General features: G+C 39.0%; 1 protein-coding gene across 4 annotated transcripts in view; it reads right to left on the reverse strand.

The window, feature by feature from the left end:
• Positions 1-2,635: 2,635 nt before the first annotated feature.
• The window catches only part of MME (membrane metalloendopeptidase), a 116,372-nt gene continuing 93,922 nt past the window's right edge, over positions 2,636-25,085 (reverse strand). For all 4 annotated transcript variants that reach the window (XM_088839642.1, XM_088839626.1, XM_088839634.1 and 1 more), the window contains 6 exons: positions 22,640-22,759; positions 21,046-21,179; positions 20,859-20,924; positions 16,246-16,341; positions 15,825-15,901; positions 2,636-3,851 (listed from right to left, as the gene is read on the reverse strand). In XM_088839642.1, the coding sequence (XP_088695768.1) occupies positions 3,752-3,851; positions 15,825-15,901; positions 16,246-16,341; positions 20,859-20,924; positions 21,046-21,179; positions 22,640-22,759 (593 nt within the window). In that variant the 3' untranslated portion in view covers positions 2,636-3,751. The remainder of the gene's footprint in view (positions 3,852-15,824; positions 15,902-16,245; positions 16,342-20,858; positions 20,925-21,045; positions 21,180-22,639; positions 22,760-25,085) is intronic.

The following is a 25,085-nucleotide window of genomic DNA, read 5'->3' on the forward strand; positions in this document are numbered from 1 at the left end:
CACTGGAGAAGGAAATGGCAACCCACTCCAGTGTTCTTGCCTGGAGAATCCCAGGGACGGGGGAGCCTGGTGGGCTTCCGTCTATGGGGTCACACAGAGTCAAACATGACTGAAGTGACTTAGCAGCAGCAGCAATATCATCAACTGGAGATATTCCTTTCTAATTTCTGGCATATATTCTTCCAACTATTTTCCTATGCAACTGTATTTAAACATGATTGAAATCATAATGCATACTCAGCACTGTGTCCTTTTCACATTTTCTTTGAACAAATCTAAACATTTTCTGCTGTTTATTTTTTTCTTCTGTATCATGGATAAAGATGTGACGACCATTTTAGCATTCATTGCATCTTTGACAACATATTGTAGGGAACAGAGAGCTTGGCGAGCATATGTGTTGAAGGATTAACCCCAAGGTATCAATATTCTTGCCTGAAAGATCCCACGGACAGAGAAGCCTGGCAGCCCACAAAGCCTGTCGCAAAGAGTCGGACAAGACTGAGTGACTTCACTTTCAATCAATAATCCAGGTACTTGACAAAATCAATAATCCATTTTTGTCTTCCTGGATATAGAGTAGATTTTCAGGATGCATTAGAATTTGAGATGATCAGGTCAGAAATGACAGCAAGTGCATTTACCAAAGTCGAATCAGAGGTGACCTGAAAAAATGATTGTTAGTGTTGGCAAGAAGTATAAAAATTAGTCATAACGGCTAGATGTCATCTTTCTTCACTCCCCAAGCCGAGATTCCATTCTTGTTTCCAGCAAGAGGCAATGCCCATTCTTCTGCTAGTCTTCGCTTGTACAACCTAGAGGATCTGCTTTGTCAAACAAAATAGAAGCAGTTTGGCCATAAGGTTGAATGCTAGTAGTTATTTCTCACTGTTTTAGAGGAAATGCAAAACAAACAATCCCCCTCCCCCAAACAAATAAACAAAGGAGTTGAAATTAAGATAGCATTGTTAAAGACTAGAATGCAATAAACACATGCCACTTGGACACCAGTCACATGTGGCTTCTCTCTTCACCTGATCAACCAAAAGTCAAGTCTCAGTCCTGGTACACTGCACAAAAACACTTTGGTTCCTGCCTAAGTCATCTGATTATACCCGTAATTCTCTATAGCATTTGGCAACCTTTTTTCTTAACTTCTGAAAACAAATCAGATGAGAAAACTATGGTATCTTTGCAAGATAGGTGTGGTGAAAACAAGAAAATACAAGTCAAATAGCATCTGTCATTCATTTTTAAAAGATTCAGTTTGAAGCTAGCAGGAAGTATAAAGATTACAGTGACAAATGCTCCTTTTAGCCTTAATGTTTTTCCAGGCATAAATGCTGTGAGGGTTTACATGAGGGGTGGTGGGGAGGCTGGAACAGAGACTAGAAATAAGAGCAATAATATGAAATATGTGTTTTCACTATATGTTTTTGAGACTGGAACCCGATAACAAAGGACTTCTCTCCTAGGATAGCATCCTTTCCACTTTGCTCCTAGAATTTATGTAGACAGTGCAGCACAGAGCAGGCACCTCACCAAACTTGTTGCCAAGAACTTTTTCCTATTTTCATTCCTGAGTAACATCGGCCCCCAAGTGTCTCAGCTTATGAACTCTTTTCTTGACCAGGATTATGTGTGAGATCATTACAGATAGCTTTTATCTGATGGGATAATACCAAGTGATTAGGCATGGTTAAGAGACCATATCATCCCATACAACTCAACACAGTGTCACGTACAGTGAATGATGTCCACATGTGTGAGGGGTGGGGAGGTACTTGTATTCTGACTTTGGTATATCCGGTAGTCTTCTATTTCTAGAGATAAAAAGATCCAGGCTCTAGGGATTTCATAAGGATGGGAACCTGATGTTTTTAAAAGCTGACAGTGGGAAGTCCAGTGCTTCATTATAATTTGTACTAATTACTCTTCAGTTCTGGTTCTTCAGCTGTTCTGACAGGATGAAAATTAAATTCAGAGAAAGCTTTCCTCTTCAGAGCAGGATACTCCAACTATTCATATTACTTAGGAATGCTTTACATTTTTTTAAAAGGAAATATACACATACATATTTTAGTCACAATAAAAGTAGAAGTGATAAAAGAGGAAAAGATGAAGTAGTTGTCCTTGGAAGAGTGAAGTTGACAGTTGGGAGAAGGGGTTTCTCAGGCACTAGTAATGTTGAGTTTCTCAGAGTCCACTACATCCCACTACAGGATGTGTTCAGTCGAAAAAAGTTCACTGAGTTGTACGCTTATGCTTTATGAAATTTTGGTATATATATTTCAGTACCATTAAAAAATGTAAACACACATTTTTCAAGAAGTAGGAAAACAAACACTTGTATTTTGGATATTCCATTTTCATGTTTCACTAGGAAAAATAAGGATTTTGGACCTCTTCTGTAAAATATTATTCAAGTGATGAACTGAACTAGCCAATAGGACAGGAAAAGAGAACAGAAAAGCCTCAAGAACTGAACTGCTATCAGGGACTAGATCCCTGCTCCCAGAACTTTAGGTGAGTTAGAATTTTAGAAACAAGCCCACTGGATATGCAGAAGCCTCTTATTTCTATTCAGAAATGCACTTCCAAAGCTGGACGGCTGGCACAATAAGCTTAGTGAATAATGGGTTCACAATTTCAATTTATTATCAAAATATTTCCATCATGACAAATCTGAAAAGACAGGAGATGCAGAGCTACATAAATGCAGTTGTGCTTTTTTATCATTGCCACCCTCAGAGAAGATTTCATTTTGAAAATCCTGCTTATAAACTACAACTCATGTTATCTTTAAACCACAACTCTTATGTACCTCTAGCCAACTGTCCAGGGGCAGTTTTTAACCCAAAGTTTGTGCTTAAAGCTTTTCATCAATATGATTTATAAGTTTAAAAAGTCTCAAATCTTTATCTGTACATCACTTTACAGACCTTGTTGGTTCATTAACTATTTATCTTGGTCTGAAGCTTCAATATTCAATGGTTACTTATAATAACAATTATTTGGTCATAAATGTAGTTAATAATTAAATATAAAAATTATTTATACATTACTACAAATTTCTTAAAAAGACCAAGTTTTGAGAGAGAACAAGAAACTGCTTAGAAAATTGCAGGGAGCCTCAAGAATCTCATTATCAGTGAAAACAGGTACAACAAAAGACAGTTTTTAGACATTCATTTTAGCCCTAAGAGTGCTTGGAATACTCTCAGAATGAATAACTGATGGCTGGTAAAATTAGATTAAAACTATGTTGAGTCCCAAGGCCCCAATATGTATAAGATTTCTTTGGAAGAGTTCTGAAGGAGTGTAAATGTTGCAAATAAAGGTAAGAATAGGTACACAGGCTTCATGTTTTTAACTCTTACGTTACTGCTGTACTTTTGGGGCCCAGTGAATTATTCTACCTTTTCTTTCTCCCTTTGATTAGAAATTCCTGTCCACATCAAGAGACATCAAATTGTCAGATCATATGGGAAACCGAAAAGAATGGTAATATTCTGTCTAGAGATTAAGCATAATTTACTGTGAGAATGAGTGATTTGATAGACATTAGACCCCTCCTCCCTCCACACCTTTTCCAGAATAACCTAACTTCATTTTTATTGCCATGTTTTCACTCCTGTGAACTACCTCCATGTAATCAGTGATCTCTCTGACCCCTCCTTTCTTGGATAGAGTTCCCCATTTCTGTGATTTGGGCAAGCTTAGCCAAGGGCTGCACCACTTATTCTGAAGATTACCAAACCCGGCATTTCTTTTCTGGATTCATGTACGAATTCTTGCGACAATGGAAGGCTTCTGAAAACTGAGGAGAGTTCTGCAAAGTCCCAATAATCCTGGGAAACAAACAAAAATCACCATCAGCATTTGATACTCATGTCCATACCACGTAAGAGCTCTACAGAATTTATGTAGATCAAGTGAGTGAGTTTGGAACTTTCAGTTTAAAAGGAAATTAAAACAAAACAAAACAAAACAAAAAACAGGTAGAATGAGCCCACTCCTTTTCATTAACAGAATGTTTAAACAGAGAGATGGCAAACTACAGGGGTTAAGTACACAGGTTTTGAAGACAGACCACATGCTCTGAATCCCAGTTATGAGCTGTTTTTATTTAGCTTGTCTGTGCCTCACTTTCCTTTTCTGTAAAATGTGTATAATAAAATTACCTGCATTTTAAGCTTGGTTTGGGGAGTTTATAAATACTTTATGTATGTTGATAGGATAAATAATATTTCAAGTTTGGAAGTGCAGTTATTTTAAGAAGAATTTGGTCAAAGAATAAAATCATGATTTCTTAAAAAGCAGCGACATTACTTTGTCAACAAAGGTCCGTCAGAGAAGGCAATGGCAAGCCACTGCAGTACTCTTGCCTAGAAAATCCCATGGACAGAGGAGCCTGGTGGGCTACAGTCCATGGGGTCGCTACTAGTCAGACAAGACTGAGCGACTTCACTTTCACACATTGGAGAAGGAAATGGCAACCCACTCCAGTGTTCTTGCCTAGAGAATCCCAGGAATGGCGGAGCCTGGTGGGCTGCCGTCTATGGGGTCGCACAGAGTCGGACACAACTGAAGCGACTTAGCAGCAGCAGCAGCAGCAGTCAAGGCTATGGTTTTTCTAGTAGTCGTGTATTGATGTGAGAGTTGGACTGTGAAGAAAGCTGATCGCCAAAGAATCGATGCTTTTGAACTGTGATGTTGGAGAAGACTCTTGAGAGTCCCTTGGATTGCAAGGAGATCCAACCAGTCCATTCTAAAGGAGATCAATCCTGGGTGTTCATTGGAAGGACTGATGCTGAAGCTGAAACTCCAATACTTTGGCCACCTCATGTGAAGAACTGACTCAGTGGAAAAGACCCTAATGTTGGGAAAGTGAAGGCAGGAGGGGAAGGGGATGACAAAGGATGAGATGGTTGGATGGCATCACTGATTCAATGGGCATGAGTTTGAGTAAACTCTGGGAGTTGGTGATGGACAGGGAGGCCTGGCGAGCTGCAGTCCATGGGGTCGCAGAGTTGGACACGACTGAGTGACTGAACTGAACTGAATATATCTTGAAAGGTATCACAGTGTAACTTTATGATAGACTTTAAATAGGTATCTGTTGATTTAATAGGGAAGATAACAATTATTTTCCTTTCCCCCTCAAAGAACACCATAGATATCAGAAACTGGATTTAGTCTGAGAAACTGGGACGGGTTTGCAAAATGCTAATTTCCTCTTATCTCTGAACCCCAATGAGCAAAAACAACACTGTCCCATCCACTATTGGCACCAAGCAGTATTTGAAGGACACGGGTCAGTACAGTGATGGAGAGGTGATGTTTTCCTGTCAACCACGAACCAGTTCCTTCCCTTCTCTTTCCACTGGGACCATCCCACCTCAGCCACCTTGGGCTGGGGGCATGGGGTTAGGAGGCAAGCCGACTGGAGTGGTCAGAAGACTATGAACATGCTGAGATCTCCCTCCATGGCAGATATATGAACTGCATTACTGTTGTTATTTAGTTACTAAGTTGTGTCTGACTCTTTGAGACCTGTGGATTGTAGCCCATCAGAATCCTCTGTCCATGAGATTTCCCAGGCAAGAATACTGGGGCGGGTTGCCATTTCCTTTTTGAACTGTATACTTCCCAGCATTTCTCTCCCGCTCTAACCCATTTTCCACACGGCAGTCAGAGTGATGTTGTAAGTCAGAAAGAGAAAAAAAAAATATTGTAAATTAATGTATATATATGGAATCTAGAAAAATGGTACAGATAAATCTATTTGCAAAGCAGAAATAGGGACACAGATGTAGAGAACAAACCTATGGACATCAAGCAGGAAAAGGAGGGGTCAAATGAATTGGGAGACTAGGATTGACATATATAAACTACTATGTATAAAACAGATGACTAATGAGAACCTACGTATAACATAATGCTCTGTGGTGACCTAAATGGGAAGGAAATGCAAAAAAGAGGGGTTAAATGTATGACAGATTCACTTTGCTGTACAGCAGAAAATAACACAACATTGTAAATCAACTATACCCCAATAAAAATTTTAAAAGTATTTAAATCAGTAATTCTTTTACTTATAACCTTCCAGGGACTTGAAGGAAATCCAAACTCCTCTCTACCATCTCCAGATGGTTCCAGCCTACCTTCCAGCCTCCTCATGGTCTATTTCCCCTATTCCTCATTAGGCTCAAACTACAAGGATCCATCCTCCATTATGCAAACTGGCTAGGCTCTTGCCTTTGTCTGGCCCTGCTGTGCCTGCCAACCCCACTCCCTGCAAAGTTACTCCCCAGTGACTATGCGGCTAACTCCTCAGCCCCTGCTTCAACACATCATCTTAGAGGCCTTCTTGGAATACTGTCCATGTAAGCCCCTCTCACCTGTACCAGCTCCATCACAACACTTATCATGAAATGTGATGATTTTTTTTCTCCTTCTTTCCTTCCTGACACACTATCAACACTGTAATCTCTATGAGGACAACACATGGAGTATACTTTGCTCCCTGCTGCTCCACCACAGCTTAGCGCAGTCCTCGTTTATTGCAGAACTCCAGAAATAATGAACGAGACCGTAATCTGGTCATGGTGATTACACGTAGAGAGAAACAGGACATTATGAAGAAAAACAAAGCTCAGTGTCTTTGGTTTATTTGTTACAATGAATCAACAGGAGGGAAAGAAAGCATTTCCTCCCCCTGTTTCATTCCACATGGAATTTGTAAAAGTCCTACTTTCTAATGTGTAACCCATCACCACATCAGTTATTTCTCAAATTTCCCATTCAGGAAGGATGTAAACTTTTTTGGTTGTATGTTTTTGAGGACTCCTAGAGTAATCTTGGGGTTACCCTGGTGGCTCAGACAGTAAAGAACCCACCTGCAATTCAGGAGATGCAGAAGACATGGGTTTGATCTCTGGGTTGGGAAGATCCCTGTAGGAAGACATGGCAACCCACTCTAGTATTCTTGCCTGAAGAATCCCATGGACAGAGGAACCTGGTGGGCTACAGCCCATGGGGCTCTTTGCAGAGTCGGACACGACTGAGTGATCTCTCATGCATGCACTCAGAGCAGTGTTAAAGATCAAAAGGAATCTTCCCGGCATGAAGTGGAGTAGGGGAGAGGGGTAGAGCACAAGAATTTACATCTATCTGTTCACTGGCTGAAGAGGGAGGTCTCCTCAAGCCTGAAGAGGGGCCCAGTAAAGGCAGGTTGTGTGAATGACTAGGATGTGTCTGCCTCTCTGAGCAGGGTCCAGAGAAGACTGCTGATAGGATGGTACATGGCTGTAAGTGAGGCTGAACGTCAAGAGCAGTGGTTGCTGCCTAGCTTGACCATGACCAACAGAAGGAAATGGAGCCACTTGACTTCAGATAGGACAAGAGGACTGCAAGGATGCCAGCACCCATGGCAGGCCAGAGAAGGAGGTAATTCCTTGATTTCTAGGCTCATGAGATGCCTTTGGATTCCTGTATCACCCTAGGAAGGAGTACACCGAAAATGACTGAAACTGAATTTCTCACCTCCTGGCTTACGGTGGGAGCTTAGAGTTTGAATTAATTCGACTGATAGTAATAACAATGTTCATATGTCATTTCTTACAGTTGAAAGTTCATGAACAAATTTACTTGATACCTGGTCAAAGTGATCATACATATAACAATAGGAAGATTTCAGACATCAGGGATTTATAGTAGTACTTAGTCTTTGAGGTTCTAGGTTCATAGACTAGGAGTTAGAGAAGGGCTTTGGTTCATTTAATCTGATCCTCTTCCTTCATTAGAAGCCCTAAGTGCTCGCTGAGGGACAGTATGCTGGTGGCATCATTATCTTAGATATCACCACATGGGGACAAGTACTTCAGTAAAAACATCCAAACCCAAGACTTAATTCTACCTCTCCCTTAAAAATATTAAAGAAATTTAAAGGAATATATCTCAAAACAAGAAAGCCCACACACCACTGGGAGTTGGCCATGCAATGACACCCAAAGTAAGGAACACTCAGCCCTCCATTTCCATTCCAGTTCCTTTATTTCCATCCAAAAACTTCAGTTTAGATAATCTGATTCTGAAAAATTAGGTCAACAATGTACCAGGCCTTCACTTACTTTTCTAGGACTCTAATTAGTGCTTGGTTGTTTATATCAACTCTTTGGATGGATGACATAAAAAATCTATTTCAAAAAGTGGATACATTATTAATTAACATAAATTTCTTCTCTAAGAATAGGATCATATTTCATAAATTTATTAATGCTAAATGAAAACTATGCAGTGTTTCTGTTTATAATAACAGGAGACAATAACATCTTTTATTATTTCCTAATTTTTTGGTAAATTTTAGTTTTTATATAAAATATATATTACTGCTATTTTATCATATTCCTACTGTTTATTACCTTGGCAAATAATCACTTGTACTGAAAATATCTAAGAGATGTGGAGTTGAACATCATGTAATCAAGAATGAACTTTATCTGCCACATACCTGACTACTCCTGCTTGAAATTAACTGTTTTTTTAATTACTGAATGAGCTCTTAACAATTTATGAGTTCTCTGAAAATCTTTTGCTACTTTTTCAAAACAGACAAGAGGGCTACAAGGTTAACTAGTTTCATTCATGAATAAACTGTTCAAAATTTATCATTAGCTAAAGTTCATGATTCAAGGTAAGGTCACATTGGTCCACATGTGTTCCACTATAAATTCATCAAGAAATAAATGTGTGAATAGATTCGCAGGCATGGGCTATAGATTAGTAAGTGCTGAAAGAAATTCTACAAGGCCCACTAAAATCCACACCATGTATAAAATACCAGAAATGAATCCTAATATTTAAGGTAAATGGAGGAAACAGTATTTCAAAAAGGGTTTAGCTTAGGCATGCTAAATCATAGAATGTGCTGGGCTGTGCTAAGTCACTCAATCGTGTCTGACTCTTTGTGACCACTTGGACTGTAGCCCACCAGGCTCCTCTGTCCATGGAGATTCTCCAGGCAAGAATACTGGAGTGGGTTGCCATGCCCTCCACCAGGGGATCTTCCCAACCCAGGGATTGAACCCAGGTCTTCTGCATTACAGGTGGATTCTTTACCATCTGAGCCACCAGGGAAACCCAAGAACACTGGAGTGGGGAGCCTATCCCTTCTCCAGGGGATCTTCCCAACCCAGGAAATAGAACTGAGGTGTCCTGCATTGCAGGTGGATTCTTTACCAGTTGAGCCACCAGGGAAGCCCAAATCATAGAATAATAAGGAACAAAATAGCCACATTACTTTAAAATGTCTAAATAAATCATTAGAAAGAATATTCTTTAAAAAATATTAGATATTAAGCTGTGGTAAACACTTATAGCATTAATAGTGGTGTAGGATCTATCCAAGAAAAAGAAAAGCAAAAAAGCAAAATGGCTGCCTGAGGAGGCCTTACAAATTAGAGATACCAAAGAACATTTCATGCAAAGATGGGCTCAATAAAGGACAGAAATGGTATGGACCTAACAGAAGCAGAAGATATTAAAAAGAGGTGGCAACAATACACAGAAGTGTACAAAAAAGATCTTCAGGACCCAGATACTCACGATGGTGTGATCACTCACCTAGAGCCAGATATCCTGGAATGTGGAGTCAAGTGGGCCTTAGAAAGCATCACTACAAACAAAGCTAGTGGAGGTGATGGAATTCCAGTTGAGTTATTTCAAATCCTAAAAGATGATGCTGTGAAAGTGCAGCACTCAATATGCCAGCAAATTTGGAAAACCCAGCAGTGGCCACGGGACTGGAAAATGTCAGTTTTCATTCCAATCCCAAAGAAAGGCAATGCCAAATACTCAAACTACTGCACAATTGCACTCATCTCACACACTAGCAAAGTAATGCTCAAAATTCTCCAGCAATATGTGAACCCAGATGTTCAAGCTGGTTTTAGAGAAGGCAGGGGAACCAGAGATCAAATTGCCAATATCTTCTGGATCACCAAAAAATCAAGAGAGTTCCAGAAAAACATCTATTTCTGCTTTATTGACTATGTCAAAGCCTTTGACTGTATGGATCACAATAAACTGTGGAAAATTCCGAAAGAGATGGGAATACCAGACCACCTGACCTGCCTCTTGAGATACTTGTATGCAGGTCAGGAAGCAACAGTTAGAACTGGACATGGAACGACAGACTGGTTCCAAATAGGAAAAGGAGTACGTCAAGGCTGTATATTGTCACCCTGCTTATTTAACTTATATGCAGAGTACATCATGAGAAATGCTGGGCTAGATGAAGCACAAGCTGGAATCAAGATTGCCGGGAGAAATATCAATAACTCAGATATGCAAATGACACCACCCTTATGGCAGAAAGTGAAGAAGAACTAAAAAGCCTCTTGATAAAAGTGAAAGAGGAGAGTGAAAAAGTTGGCTTCAAGCTCAACATTCAGAAAACTAAGACCATGGCATCTGGTCCCATCACTTCTTGAGAAATAGATGGGGAAACAGTGTCAGACTTTAATTTTTGGGTTCCAAAATCACTGCAGATGGTGACTGCAGCCATGAAATTAAAAGACACTTGCTCCTTGGAAGGAAAGTTATGACCAACCTAGATAGTATATTAAAAAGCAGAGACATTACTTTGCCAACCAAGGTCCGTTTAGTCAAGGCTATGGTTTTTCCACTGGTCATGTATGGATGTGAGAGTTGGACTGTGAAGAAAGCTGAGTGCTGAAGAATTGATGCTTTTGAACTGTGGTATTGGAGAAGACTCTTGAGAGTCGCTTGGACTGCAAGGAGATCCAACCAGTCCATCCTAAAGGAGATCGGTCCTGGGTGTTCATTGGAAGGATTGATGCTGAAGCTGAAACTCCAATACTTTGGCCACCTGATGTGAAGAGCTGACTCATTTGTAAAGTCTCTGTTGCTGCGAAAGATTGAGGGCAGGAAGAGAAGTGGACTACAGAAGATGAGCTGGTTGGATGGCATCACCAACTCCACGGACATGAATTTGTGTAAACTCTGGGTGTCAGTGATGGACAAGGAGGCTGGCGTGCTGCAGTCCATGGGGTCGCAAAGAGCTGGACATGACTGAGTTACTGAACTACTACTACTAGTATCTATAAAATATACTTTATTCTGTCTGGAGGATGATCTCATGTAATCTAAGTATCTGGATGAGCACCCTTACTATTTATGAAGCAGACATGGTATCATTTTTGTCTGTTTGGATTTACTTTAAAAATGATCAGACCCTTATATCATACAAAAATATTATATCTGAATAACCTTAGCAACACATTTATAGATTGTATAATAAATAGTATCATAGCAACAATTCCCTGAAGTGACTGTAGACAGCTAACAGTAACTAGATTTCCAAATGAAGTCACTTAAATTTCTAGAATATCAGGAGGAAAGGTTTTTACTTTAAATAGTAAAGCTTAAAGTATATAAGACTTTAGTTTGGAGGAATAAAATAATTATAGCCTAAACCTAGTGTTGTTTGGGAGCTTCCCAGGTGGCTCAGTGGTAAAGAATCCACCTTTAATGCAAGAGATGCAGATTCGATCCCTGGGTCGGGAAGATCCCCTAGAGTATGAAATGGCAGGTGGCTCCAGTATTCTTGCCTGGAAAATCCCATGGACATAGGATTCTGGCAGGCTACAGTCCATGGGGTTGCAAAGAGTCAAACATGACAAAGCAACTGAGCACACACACACAAACATACACACACAATGTTGTTCTATAGATTCAACTTTATAGCAACTATACTTGGCATTATACTTTTGATAGTGTAGTTATTTAAGCATAAAGTTATAAAATCTCTCATTTCAGGAATATTTCTACAGAAACCACTATGCACAATTTTTCAATAGCAACTCAGTGTCTATTAGTTTTTAAGGTTCTTAAAAAAAATGTATAATACTTTGCACAGCCAGGAAGCAGCCTGTTTCCAAAACTAAATGTGACCTCAACCTTTTGCCAAGGAAATCCCTTTACCTCCAGAGAAAATAATAATTTTCTTGGAAAAAAGGTTGGCATTCTATTTACTCTTTTATAAAAAATTAACACATACTTCTCTTATTATGAATGAAAAAGAGTCAAAGAGGCATCTTTGGGGCCAGAACAAAGGAAATAAAAGTTACAAATAACTTTACATATTTATCCGTTCCGTTCAGTCGCTCAGTCGTGTCCGACTCTTTGCGACCCCGTGGACTGTAGCCTACCAGGCTTCTCCGTCCATGGGATTCTCCAGGCAAGAATACTGGAGTGGGTTACCATTTCCTTCTCCAGGGGATCTTCCCGACCCAGGGATCGAACCCGGGTCTCCCGCATTGGAGGCAGATGCTTTAACCTCTGAGCCACCATTTAAGCCCTTACATATTTATAACAAAATACTATTTTCAGTTTAAAATTGGGGGTAGAAAAAATTCCTTTTTTACCTGCTGCTGCTGCTGTTGCTAAGTCACTTCAGTCGTGTCCGACTCTGTGTGACCCCACAGACGGAAGCCCACCAGGCTCCCCCGTCCCTGGGATTCTCCAGGCAAGAACACTGGAGTGGGTTGCCATTTCCTTCTCCAATATGTGAAGTGAAAAGTGAAAGTGAAGTCACTCAGTTGTGTCTGACCCTTAGCGACCCCACGGACTGCAGCCTACCAGGCTCCTCCATCCATGGGATTTTCTAGGCAAGAGTACTGGAGTGGCTTGCCATTGCCTTCTCCGCTTGTTTACCTATATGATCCCTTACTGGTGATCAGTTATTGACATTTTTAACTATGCAGACATAAGAAATGAGAAAAACTCAAAAAACCCCTTGACTGTCAGCTAATGGGGAATAACTGCAAAATCCATACGCTTTATTCATAGAAACTCTTATTCTGTTCACATTTCTCTCACATAAAAGTAATTCAGGTACTAATTTTCAAGCACATACATGTAATAGAGATTTCATATACATTAACATTAACCCCCAAGCAACTCTCATTATAATTTACTTCTTTTATATATCAAGAAATTGAGATCCAGAGGTTAAGAAACAGCTCATAAATGGCAGAGCCCTGAATGGAACTCAGCGTTTTTCTTAATTCAAGGCTTGCATTCCTTTTCTACCATAAACTGTAGGATATGTTTTTTGAGCCAACAGGAATGGAGAAATGGGATGGCTGAAGGCAGGCAATTTCATAACAAGGAAAAAAAAAAAAAAAAAACGAGGGAAGAGACAACAGGTAGAAAATCTAAATAAAAAACCTTAACTGAAAAGTAAAAAAAAAAAATCACCATAATGGCTCTATAGTGTAGGAATAACTCCACATGTTACAGCCTCTGAGGCCTTCACTAACCTAATAAACAGTGAAACTATAACTCCCATCCAAGTACTAACCAGGCCCAACCCTGCTTAGCTTCTGAGATCAGACGAGATCAGGCACGTTCAGGGTGATATGGCCATAGACTGAAACCATAAGTATAACTCATAACAAAAATCTGCATCATCAAAAAAGAACGCTTAAGTTTTCTTCAGGATACTGTGTTAACAAGGCAGGAAGTTGGGAAATTTATTTTAAACACAGAAATTTTAATTCACTGGTTAAAATAAAAAGGGTAATAATCAAGAGACAGACATTACCTGTCAAAAAATTAATATGCTACCCCTTGTTCTTTGAGGATGCTGTACATACAAAGTACTGTATTAAAATTACTTAAATTAACCTGGGATTTTTATGGATATATGCTTTGGTTCATGATGATATATAAGGCAGAACTTTGACAGACTAGATTGTTATGGTCATTTGTGTGAGCTTATAAATACTCTGTTATCCCCAGATAACATTTAAATATAACTTTAACTTCTAAAGACTTCAGTAAGGAAAAAGACAACTTTAAAAAATTAAAGCTATTGAATCGCTGTTGTGCAGCAGGAATTAACATGGTGTTGTAAATCAATTATACTCAAAAATAAAGAAACACACGCAGAGGAAAATCTATCAGATTTGTGGTTATAGGGGGAGGGGAATTGGATGAAGGTAGTTGAAAAGTACAAACTTCTGTTTATATGCGATGCACAACATGACAGATAAAATTAACACTGCTGTATGTTACACATGACAGTTAAGAGAGTAAGACGGAAGAGTTCTCATTATAAGGAAAAAGTATTTTTTCGTTTAATTTTGTATCTATTTGAGACGATAGAAGCTCAATAAAATTATTAATGTTGTGGTAATCACTTCATGATGTATACAATTTGAACCATTATGCTATACTTCTGAAACTTATACCATGTTGTATATTAATTATATCTCAATAAAACTGGAAGTAAAATTTTAAAAATAAAAATGGAAAAAAAAACCCTAAAAATTACCAAACCATAATGAGAATTGGTCCAGGGATTATGCTGCTCATGGCTCAGACAGTAAAGGATCTGCCTGCAATGCAAGAGACCGGGGTTTGATCCCTGGGTTGGGAAGATCCCCTGGAGAAGAGAATGGCTACTCACTCCAGTATTCTTGCCTAGGAAATCTCATGGACAGTGGAGCCTGGCAGGCTGCAGTCCATGGGGTCCCTAAGAGTCAGGACACAACTGAGCACCCAAGCAAACACTTTATTCTCTACTGCTGTATCCAGTGGAGAAGGAAATGGCAACCCACTCCAGTGTTCTTGCCTGGAGAATCCCATGGATGGGGGAGCCTGGTGGGCTGCCGTCTATGGGGTCGCACAGAGCTGGACACGACTGAAGCGACTTAGCAGCAGCAGCAGCAGCAGCATACATATAATAGGCATACAATAATCAATTGTTGAATGAATGAATTTGAAAGAATTGTTATGGCAAATACTAAATGGTGATGATGATATAAGAATAAGATGAGTAAATTCTTTAATTTTAAATATGCTTTTTTATTATTTCACAATTGAGTGTGTATTTTTTTCAGGAGTGAATGATCTGGGTAGTATGTTTGTGTTTGTTTTAGGAGAAGCTTTTAAAATTAGCCCATTAGTTTTCTTTTGTTCTCACACTGTTTTCCAATAAGCCTACAGAATTTTTGTTTCTCACACATTCATGCCTGAGAGGTGCTGCTGCACCTCTGGTCAGCAAATCGGTGATGAAGAGTTTAGTACCTGAGGAAGGGGTAGGAATTATGAACTCGGTCCTAAAACAGACACACAGGGATTTACAATTTAACATTCAAATGACAGTTGGTTGATCTTCTTTCAATCTGGTGTTGTCTTAGGTTTTCTGAATTGGGGAGGACTTTAGATACGTTATAATTCAACCTTCTACTCTGCACAGAATTTTCCTCCAGCATCCCTGCCAGGTTGTTCTGTGACCTCTGCTTCATCATACTCTTTCCTGGAGCTTTGGGAACAACTTTACTCCATGTTGGGACCTTTTAATTACTCGAAAATTTTCCTCTGTGTTGAACGGAAATCTTTTTGAAATAGCTACTCACTGGTTCTAGGCCTTTGCCTTTTGTAGCATCTTAGAAATGTCTCTGCTAGCTTTAAATAGAGCCGCTGTTCTGAGGTGACATCTTTGTTGGAATTCATCAACAACTGGGCCTAGGTCATATACAATCTGAGGATAAGAGCAGTCAAGGCTAGGCTTGTGTAAACATAACACATGTTTACACATAAACATGACATTTATCTTGATGTGTTCAGTTAATTCTTTCTGAGACCTCAGAAGACAAAAAGAAAAAAGAAAGGAAAAAGAAAAGCACTGGATTTCCAAATTGTACAGAATCAGAGTCAAAAACAACCCTCCAAATCTGAAATCATGGAGACAATATTGGAGCACTTTGGCACTATTGATACCCACACACCTGAAATTGCCTGGACTGTGCACATCTGTTTTAATGGAGTTGAGTGCATATTCCGTCCTGTAGGTTCCACACCACACCTATGGATAGAAATAGACAAAGGAAAGCAGTGTACTCAGGTTGCATCAAGGATTACTTGTTTGGGCAGTTTGGAAGAAAAACACACTTCCTATTGCAAAAATTAAATAGAAATTCTGCATTCCACAACCAATTACTCTTCAAATAATGTTTAATAATAGGCAACCAGAAACATAATTATCATTAATATGGTCTGACAGACTATTACACACAATGAAAGTCAGTCAATCAAATGCTCTGCCACAACTGATTAAAACAAGAAAACTCAGTATGCAATATCTAACTTAGTATGAAATTATAACTCAAAATGATTTTCATATCTATCAATCAAGAAAGATAACAATACCTGGGCAAAATTCAGGAAGAACAGTTGTTTGTGATTTAGGTCAAGTCCAGGAAGTAATTTTTCTTCACCATGCTTTTTAACATAGTTTTGATAGGCCTAGGCAGTTAATGAAATAGAAACATGATGTTTATAACTTCTAAATTTATACATAAACCTATTTGAAGATCATGTGACCAAGTAATTAACCTTTTATATCAGAATCACCATAATACATTTAGTTATGGCAACCTTCAAGTATTTAATGGATTAGAAAGAAAACTAGAATTTATTTACAAATACTCTGAAAAGAATAAGATTAATGATTAACAGATGATGAAAACCTAGCTAATGTCAGAAAATCAACAAATGTTAACTGAATGAAAGAATGGATTTACATAAGTGATGAAAACCTTCTCTAAATGTTGTTCTATGGATGAGTAAGTCTAGCCACTTGGAAGAAAGAGTAGCCAGGAGAATCTGTAATTGCTATTCTTGACTGGGTTATCACTTTCAGTTAAAAGAGCTTCACAACAGATTTCATTTGAGAGATTCTTGCGAAAAGTTAAGGGAGTCTCCTGAAATTTCTTAGAGGTTTAGCACCATATGATTCTAAAAATAAGGGTGAGCAATTACTATGGCCTCTGAAGACAGGGCAAAATAAATTGAACCTCAGTCACCCTACGAAGAAGGAATTTAGATTACTGGAATGTCAGGAAATGCCCTTAATTCTTAAGGATTTATAGACACTATTGCAAAATATAGTTTTCTGCTACAAAATATACTTAAGAATGGGATTGACAACAAATTTCTGAGATGTGTTAGCTTTAATTGAGTACAAAGAAAGGTGATAATTAGATACACAGAAGATATATTTCATTTCTTCTTGCTTGTCATCAACATAGATTTTCTGCATCTCTAATGTGCAAAGACGCTGGGGTTATAGGAAAGACATGAACCTACTCCTCTGAGGGAGTTCACAATCTACCAGGGAGTATTACAAGTCAAGACTTCATATATAATAATATATTTGCACAATTGTAATTTGCTTCGTTATTATAAACCTGTACTTTTACATGAGGATCTCCGTGGAAGTACCCTTAACCCAGACTTTGGCTGAATTTTTACAGTAGTGATTCTCAATCTGGTTCTGTGTTAGAATCACCAAGGACTATTAAAAGGGTCAATGCCTTCCACTTCCAGGCAAGATGGAGTGACTGAGACTGAATTTATCCTTCCACTGAAACAATCAAATGATAGACAAAATATATTAAACAATGGTTTGCATGACGCTAGACATCAGGCAAAATCTGATCTGTAGGAGATGGTAGATAAGAGGAGCCCTATGACTGCCCTAGCTTTTAACTTGAGCACTCCGGACCACAAAACAGAGCAGGAAACCCCAGTGGAGCAGGAAACCCTCTTGAATGGGTGAGAAAAAGGCACTGAGAATTCAAGGACACCAAGGACAGGGTGAAGAGGAGAAAATGCAGAGAAAGAGACTCTCAGAAATCAAATATCCCCTCAATATTCAGCTGAGTGCCTGTGTACACATGTGGGCAAACCATCCAAGGCTAGGGAAGGGACTGCAGAAAAGGATTAGAGAGAAAATGTCTGGTACTCACGCAATACAAGAATGGAAGACCTCTAGGTTCACACAGTAGGGTGTTGCTCAGCAGTGAAGAACTATCCCTAGACTGAGCACTACCCCAGACATACCTAACACGATGTAAGTGAAGTCTCTCAGTTGTGTCCGACTCTTTGCGACCCCATGGACTGTAGCCCGCCAGGCTCCTCCATCCATGGGATTCTCCAGGCAAGAATATTGGAGTGGGTTGCCATTTCCTTCTCCATACACGATGTAAAAGCAAGATCTAAAAGGATCTAGCCATTTCTGAGGGATTTAACTGCACCCTCAAATAAAGCTCAAGAATATCAATAGGAGAACAAAAATTTTCTCCACCCAAAGATGTAAAATGTACAATGTTTGGCATCCAGTTTAAAAAAAAAATTAAATATTCAAAGAAGCAGTAATCTACAATCCCCCAGGACTTGGTTGGGATTCATTCTTTTGGAAAATTTTCAGCCAGATTTATCTCCCAAGGCTCACACTTTGATCATCCTGGGTCACTGCCAATTTACAGGCCTCACCAGTCACCTCTCCCACATTGTTCTAATAATTCCTTCTTCCCGACCCACCACCAAGTCTCTTCTCCCCTCCAACCCAAACATCTCTATGGTGAACAAATAACACTACATCTTCATCCACTACAAGGAATGTTCCATCCATCTTATGTCGGTAGCCTGATTCTGTCCTGTGGACACCTTGTCCCCTGTGTCCTCTCACACAGCCTCTGCCTTTTTCTTCCACATGTGGGCTATCTCAGGGTTGGGAAAACAACTCAAAATCATACTCCATATTTACTTCCAAGACCATTATTCCCCCACTCTTTTGTGAAAAACTATACTTTTTCTTGTGCACATAGTATCCACTAGAACATCTTTAACCCTGGTTCAAATTGTCAAATAATGGCATCTTTTATGAAGGGTTTGAAGCTGGATCTCTAGCACCAAGAATAGTGCCAAACACAGAGTGAAGGACTCAGAAAGTATTGTTGAATGCAAGCCTAAATGAGATTCTAAGGGATATTCCAACAATATACTCCTCTGTGTTTATGGTATGGACCATTACAAGGCCACATGCAGGAACCATATCACTTCAATCCTTCACTTATCACTGTAATTGGACTGTATTTATGTTGATTGTTATTCCCAAATACTGTTTCATCTGCCAAGAAACTGAAGGTTCTGCTCAGTATGTCAATGAATGATTCTATAATAAATCTTTTTGTAGACTATCTTTTCTAAACAACTATCTCAGAGATTATTTCTTAGAAAAATGTTGCCTCCTCTATGGAACTTGTTCAGTTCAGTTCAGTTCAGTCGCTCAGTTGTGTCCGACTCTCTGCGACCCCGTGAATCACAGCATTCCAGGCCTCCCTGTCTATCACCAACTCTCGGAGTTCACTCAAACTCATGTCCACAGAGGCGGTGATGCCATCCAGCCATCTCACTCTCGGTCGTCCCCTTCTCCTCCAGCCCCCAACCTTTCCCAGCATCAGAGTCTTTTCCAGTGAGTCAACTCGTCGCATGAGGTGGCCAAAGTATTGCAGTTTCAGCTTTAGCATCAGTCCCTCCAATGAACACCCAGGATTGATCTCCCTTAGAATGGACTGGTTGGATCTCCTTGCGGTATAAGGGACTCTCAAGAGTCTTCTCCAACACCACAGTTCAAAAGCATCAATTCTTCGGCGATCAGCTTTCTTCACAGTCCAACTCTCATATCCATACATGACCACGGGAAAACTCATAGCCTTGACTAGACGGACCTTTGTTGGCAAAGTAATGTCTCTGCTTTTAATATATTATTAAGGTTGGTCATAACTTTCCTTCCAAGGAGTAAGCATCTTTTAATTTCATGGCTGCAGTCAGCATCTGCAGTGATTTTGGAGCCCCAAAAAATAAAGTCTGACACTGTTTCCACTGTTTTTCCATCTATTTCCCATGAAGTGATGGGACCAGATGCCATGATCTTTGTTTTCTGAATGTTGAGCTTCAAGCCAACCTTTTCACTCTCCTCTTTCGCTTGCATCAAGAGGCTTTTGAGTTCCTCTTCACGTATTGCCATAAGGGTGGTGTCATCTGCATATCTGAGATTATTGATATTTCTCCTGGCAATCTTGATTCCAGCTTGTGCTTCTTCCAGCCCAGCGTTCCTCATGATGTACTCTGCGTAGAAGTTAAATAAGCAAGGTGACAATATACAGCCTTGACGCATTCCTTTTCCTATTTGGAACCAGTCTATTGTTCCATGTACAGTTCTGACTGTTGCTTCCTGACCTGCATACAGGTTTCTCAAGAGGCAGGTTAGGTGGTCTGGTATTCCCATCTCTTTCAGAATGTTCCACAGTTTATTGTGATCCACACAGTCAAAGGCTTTGGCATAGTCAATGAAGCAGAAATAGCCGCTCTTCTGGAACTCTCTTGCTTTCTCCATGATCCAGCGGATGTTGGCAATTTGATCTCTGGTGCCTCTGCCTTTTCTAAAACCTGCTTGAACATCTGGGAGTTCACGGTTCACATATTGCTGAAGTCTGGCTTGGAGAATTTTGAGCATGACTTGACTAGCGTGTGAGATGAGTGCAATTGTGCGGTAGTTTGAGCATTCTTTGGCATTGCCTTTCTTTGGGATTGGAATGAAGACTGACCTTTTCCAGTCCTGTGGCCACTGCTGAGTTTCCCAAATTTGCTGGCATATTGAGTGTAGCACTTTCACAGCATCATCTTTCAAGTTTTGAAATAGCTCAACTGGAATTCCATCACCTCCTCAATTCTGTCATTATAATATTGTTTCCTTTTCTCCTTAGTTTCTTTGAAGGTTAGAGAATGGTATTCAGCTCAGTCCTATCAACTGTATTGCCCCTTCTTATTGGCATATTTACCATCCCCCTTCTCCTTGCGTATTTTCAATTTTCTATTGTTACATGTATCTTTTGCAAAAGGCTTTAAAATGAATGATTAAATGTGAGCAATATGCTCTCTAACCACTAAAATGGAAAGAAAATATTATTACTCACTCTGTATGCTTGGCCAATACCACCATTATCAGCAATGTTTTCTCCCAGTGTATTAATTCCATTGAGCTGTTTAAAAAAAAAAAAACAAAACACTTAAAGATCCTTAACTATGTTTGGATTGTTAAGAAAGCATCAGTAATTCACTTAAGATTGAATACAACTTTTCAAGAGAATGCTGATGACATACATGCTGTCCATTTGCTAGGTCCCAGGAGAAGTTCCCGTACTGGTACACCATGCACTGGGATAGGTCTTTAAAATTATTTGCAGACTGTTGAGTCCACCAGTCAACGAGGTCTCCATCCTTGTTAAAATTTCTGCCTGGAATATATATTTATCTAAGTAAAATGAGAACTCATTACATCAAGTGTTGCAATAAGATAACTTTAATTCAAAGAGCAAGGACTGAAATACCAAGTATGCAAGAGAACATTAACCTAGACAGATGAGTATATAAACTGTTCTGCTTTCTCATCTAGGGTTGATAAAAACCAGACCACTGGGGCTCTCTTTGCAGATATGCCCTAGTATCAATCCAGATTAATCCAATTTTACCCTCTTGGTTGTTGATGTCTCGGCCAAGGCCACCAGATAAATACTCCTGAAATTATGACTTGTTTCTGTTGGATGATTTTTGCCTGAACCAAGTCTGTTTACTTTGAAATTTTGGGATTTTTAAAGAGGTCAGTATTTCACTATGGCATTCATTTCCTATCTCAAATCCTTCATTAGTAATTGTGGACTCATAGTTTTGCCCTACTTCAAGCACAAACAAAAAGTCACCTTTACTCTTGGAGCTTTCCTACTGATCCTAACTACATTGATCTTTCTCCTTCTTGAGCTTCAGCAGCATTTATATGTTTGACACTTGATTTTGTCATCTTTTAAACAGTTATCTACGATATAGTGAATAAGGTAAGGGCTATAAAGACAGACCACCTGAACCCATATCCTGGTTCCACCAATCCCCAGTTTTGTAACTTTGACCAAGTCTTATGAGTCTCTATATTTTCCTGTTTGAAAAATGGAAATAGTATTAATACCTACCTGTGAAGATTGCTATATAGTTTAATTGAGTTAACAGACTCTTAGTATATCCCTCCTGTCTCCTTTTCTTCCTCTGACTCTCTGAATTTAGATTAAGGCTTAATTATTTTCTCTCTGCTGTTCTTATTTTCTGTTCAATTGTGAACTGATCTTTGTTACAGCTTCACCTCCTACCTCTTTACATATCTCATGTCTTTACTTCTATTCTTCTCAAATTTCATTGAAACTCGAAATCTATTTTGCTATTTGGGGCAGCATGTAAACATTTAATTTCCTACCATTTCCAAGGCTGTGAACTAGGTAGTGGCTGTGAGATGCAGTCAAAAAAAAAAGTCTCTAAGCACAGGAAGTTTAAAAGTCCTGGGGGCATCTTACTTTCTGAGTTTACATCTAATTTTAAGACATGGGCTCAGTTCTCTAAAATTCTGGAGAGATAAAACATAATCATGAAATAAGAACAAACATTATCATTGGTGTTGACAAATATCAAAGTCTTCTCAATGTGGATATTGTTTTATTCTGTCAGAGTAAAAAGCACACATTGCTAAACCTCACTATTAGAAAATTCTGATCTTCTAAAGCAACAATTTAAAAGGAACATTAAAAGTGCAGTGATTGTTGGGCTAATGATACACTGATGAATAAATGTGTTTTATATTGCTACATTATTCTAACTCTTAATTAGGTTTACTAGGGTATATCTCAGGCAAATAAAAGCATCAGTTGTACTTTACCATTGTCATCGAAGCCATGGGTGATTTCGTGTCCTATGACCATGCCAATGCCCCCATAGTTCAATGACTTAGGCTGCTGGGCACTGAAAAAGGGTGGCTGCAGAATGCCAGCTGGGAAGACTATAAGCAAAGAAGATGGTTAAAGATCGCTTGTAGTTTTTTTCTGTAATGACAGGCATTGGATTTGCTGTTTGTTTGCTAAGCTGCTTTCCAGTATGTCAGTTTCACTTAATTGTATACAAAAATTTTCTGTGACAGAAACAAATGCAAGTCATCTATTGGTTTTTTAAAAAAGGATATTAAGATGCTGTTATTTCTTTATATTTTATTTTATTTATTTTGGGTACACTGCCAAGGCAAGCGGGATCTTAGCTCCCTGACCAGGGATCGAACCCATGCTCCCTGTAATGAAAGAGCAGATTCTTAATCACGGGGCCACCAGGGAAGTCCCCAGGTCATTTATTGTTGATGACAGTAAAGAGTTTATCCAAGAGTGCACCATATCTGTGATTTATAATCACAACTGACTGTGTAACATCTGTTAAGATTGTTTTCATGCTATTGTTTTCCTTGCTCTAAGGAATTTAGAGCAAGGGAAAATTATCATCTCATTCAGAAGGTCTTTTCTCCACTGCAAATATTTGGGAGAAATAGTTAATAACAGAAGTATTGTTTATAACATGTCTAGTGAAGAAAGCTGATCGCCGAAGAATTGATGCTTTTGAACTGTGGTGCTGGAGAAGACTCTTGAGAGTCCCTTGGACTGCAAGGAGATCCAACCAGTCCATTCTAAAGGAGATCAATCCTGGGTGTTCATTGTAAGGGCTGATGCTAAAGCTAAAACTCCAATACTTTGGCCACCTCATGCGAAGAGTTGACTCACTGGAAAAGACTCTGATGCTGGGAGTGATTGGGGGTGGGAGGAGACAGGGAGGACAGAGAATGAAATGGCTGGATGGCATCACTGACTGGATGGACATGAGTTTGAGTGTACTCCGTGAGTTGGTGATGGACAGGGAGGCCTGGCGTGCTGTGATTCATGGGGTCGCAGAGAGTCGGACACGACTGAGCGACTGAACTGAACTGAACAGTTTATCCATCTGTAATAGCTTAGTAAATAAACAGATACAATCAAAAGTACCCCCTAATCACATAACCTCTTTAAATTTTCATTAAGTCATATGACTATTTATTTATTTATGGTTGTTTAGTCCTTCATTTTTCATGTCTTCCTCAAAGCACCTCAAGTATTACTCTTTGAGAGCATAGATTTGTTTGTACTTACAAGTATTTGTTTATTTGTTTTTGAGTCCATTTGAATTTTTAATTATCTCTAGCACCTGAAATTGGATAGTGCCTGGAACATAACAGGTACTCAGGAAATGTGCTGAATAAATCAATAACTGATGAATGAATGAGTGAATTTCCTACAGTGTCCTAAAGGCTTGTAAATAAATGAATTGTAATTTTTATATCTACCCTGACATCTGTCTTAACTAGTTAATTTGCTATACTTAGACCTTTCACACTATTTAAATTTCATGTGTCACACATCAAACTTCTCATTTCCCTTCTAAGCCATCTGACTTTATTATTTCTGCTAATAGCATGTGAAGAGTCTCAGTCACCCAAAGTGAACATTTTTCTATTTATCTTTCATGTCTCCTTTCTTTTTAAAAAGTCCTTACATGATCTAGTAAGGAAAAAATCAGGTCCTGTACCTTCTTTCCAGTAGCATTTCTTTTGTTTGTCTCCTCCTATCAGTCCTACTGCCACCTTCTGAGTTTACGCTCTCATTTCTTACCTGAAAAATTACTTAATTTCCTAATTGGTTTTCTTAGGTCTTCTTACTTCCAGTCTCCCCCAACTTCAATCTATCCTAAATCTACTCTACCCTGCCTGCCAATTAAAGTGCCACTGTGGTCATTATCACTATCCTGCTAAAACACGTTAGATGGCTTATCATTATACCCTAACTAAAGACAGCATATTCTTTCTGGCCTTTGTTTCTGTGGTGTTCTACTTCTCCACCTCCCCATGCCCTCCCCTTCCCTCATAATTCATAGTTTTGAGATTTTATCTTTCACATTGTAAAATTCTAGTAACCACTGAAGCATTATGTTCTGTAAGCAAAAATAAAAAATCATTAGTATCAACATCTACTACATGCAAAGGCCTGGGCTATTGCTGCATGGAACATCAAGAGCACAAAAGAAAGGCCCATATTTTAAGAAATGTAAGACCTAGTTAATATAGAGTAGCAAATGTTGTTTTTTGTCATTTAGCTGGGGAGAGTATGACCTTAACTTGTAAGTGTTTCAGGGATAAATACAAGCTATTTACAGGAGACTTTAAAATATACACTGGGCAATTTAAGTGCTCTTTAGATCTTTTAAAAATATCTGGAAAGTTGTCTTAACCATCAAAATGACTAAGTTAAAAAAAA

The sequence above is a fragment of the Moschus berezovskii genome, chromosome 1 (genome assembly GCF_049115385.1).
Source record: "Moschus berezovskii isolate FMDL1 chromosome 1, NW_MosBer_1.0, whole genome shotgun sequence".
In the NCBI taxonomy this organism is placed as follows: domain Eukaryota; kingdom Metazoa; phylum Chordata; class Mammalia; order Artiodactyla; family Moschidae; genus Moschus; species Moschus berezovskii.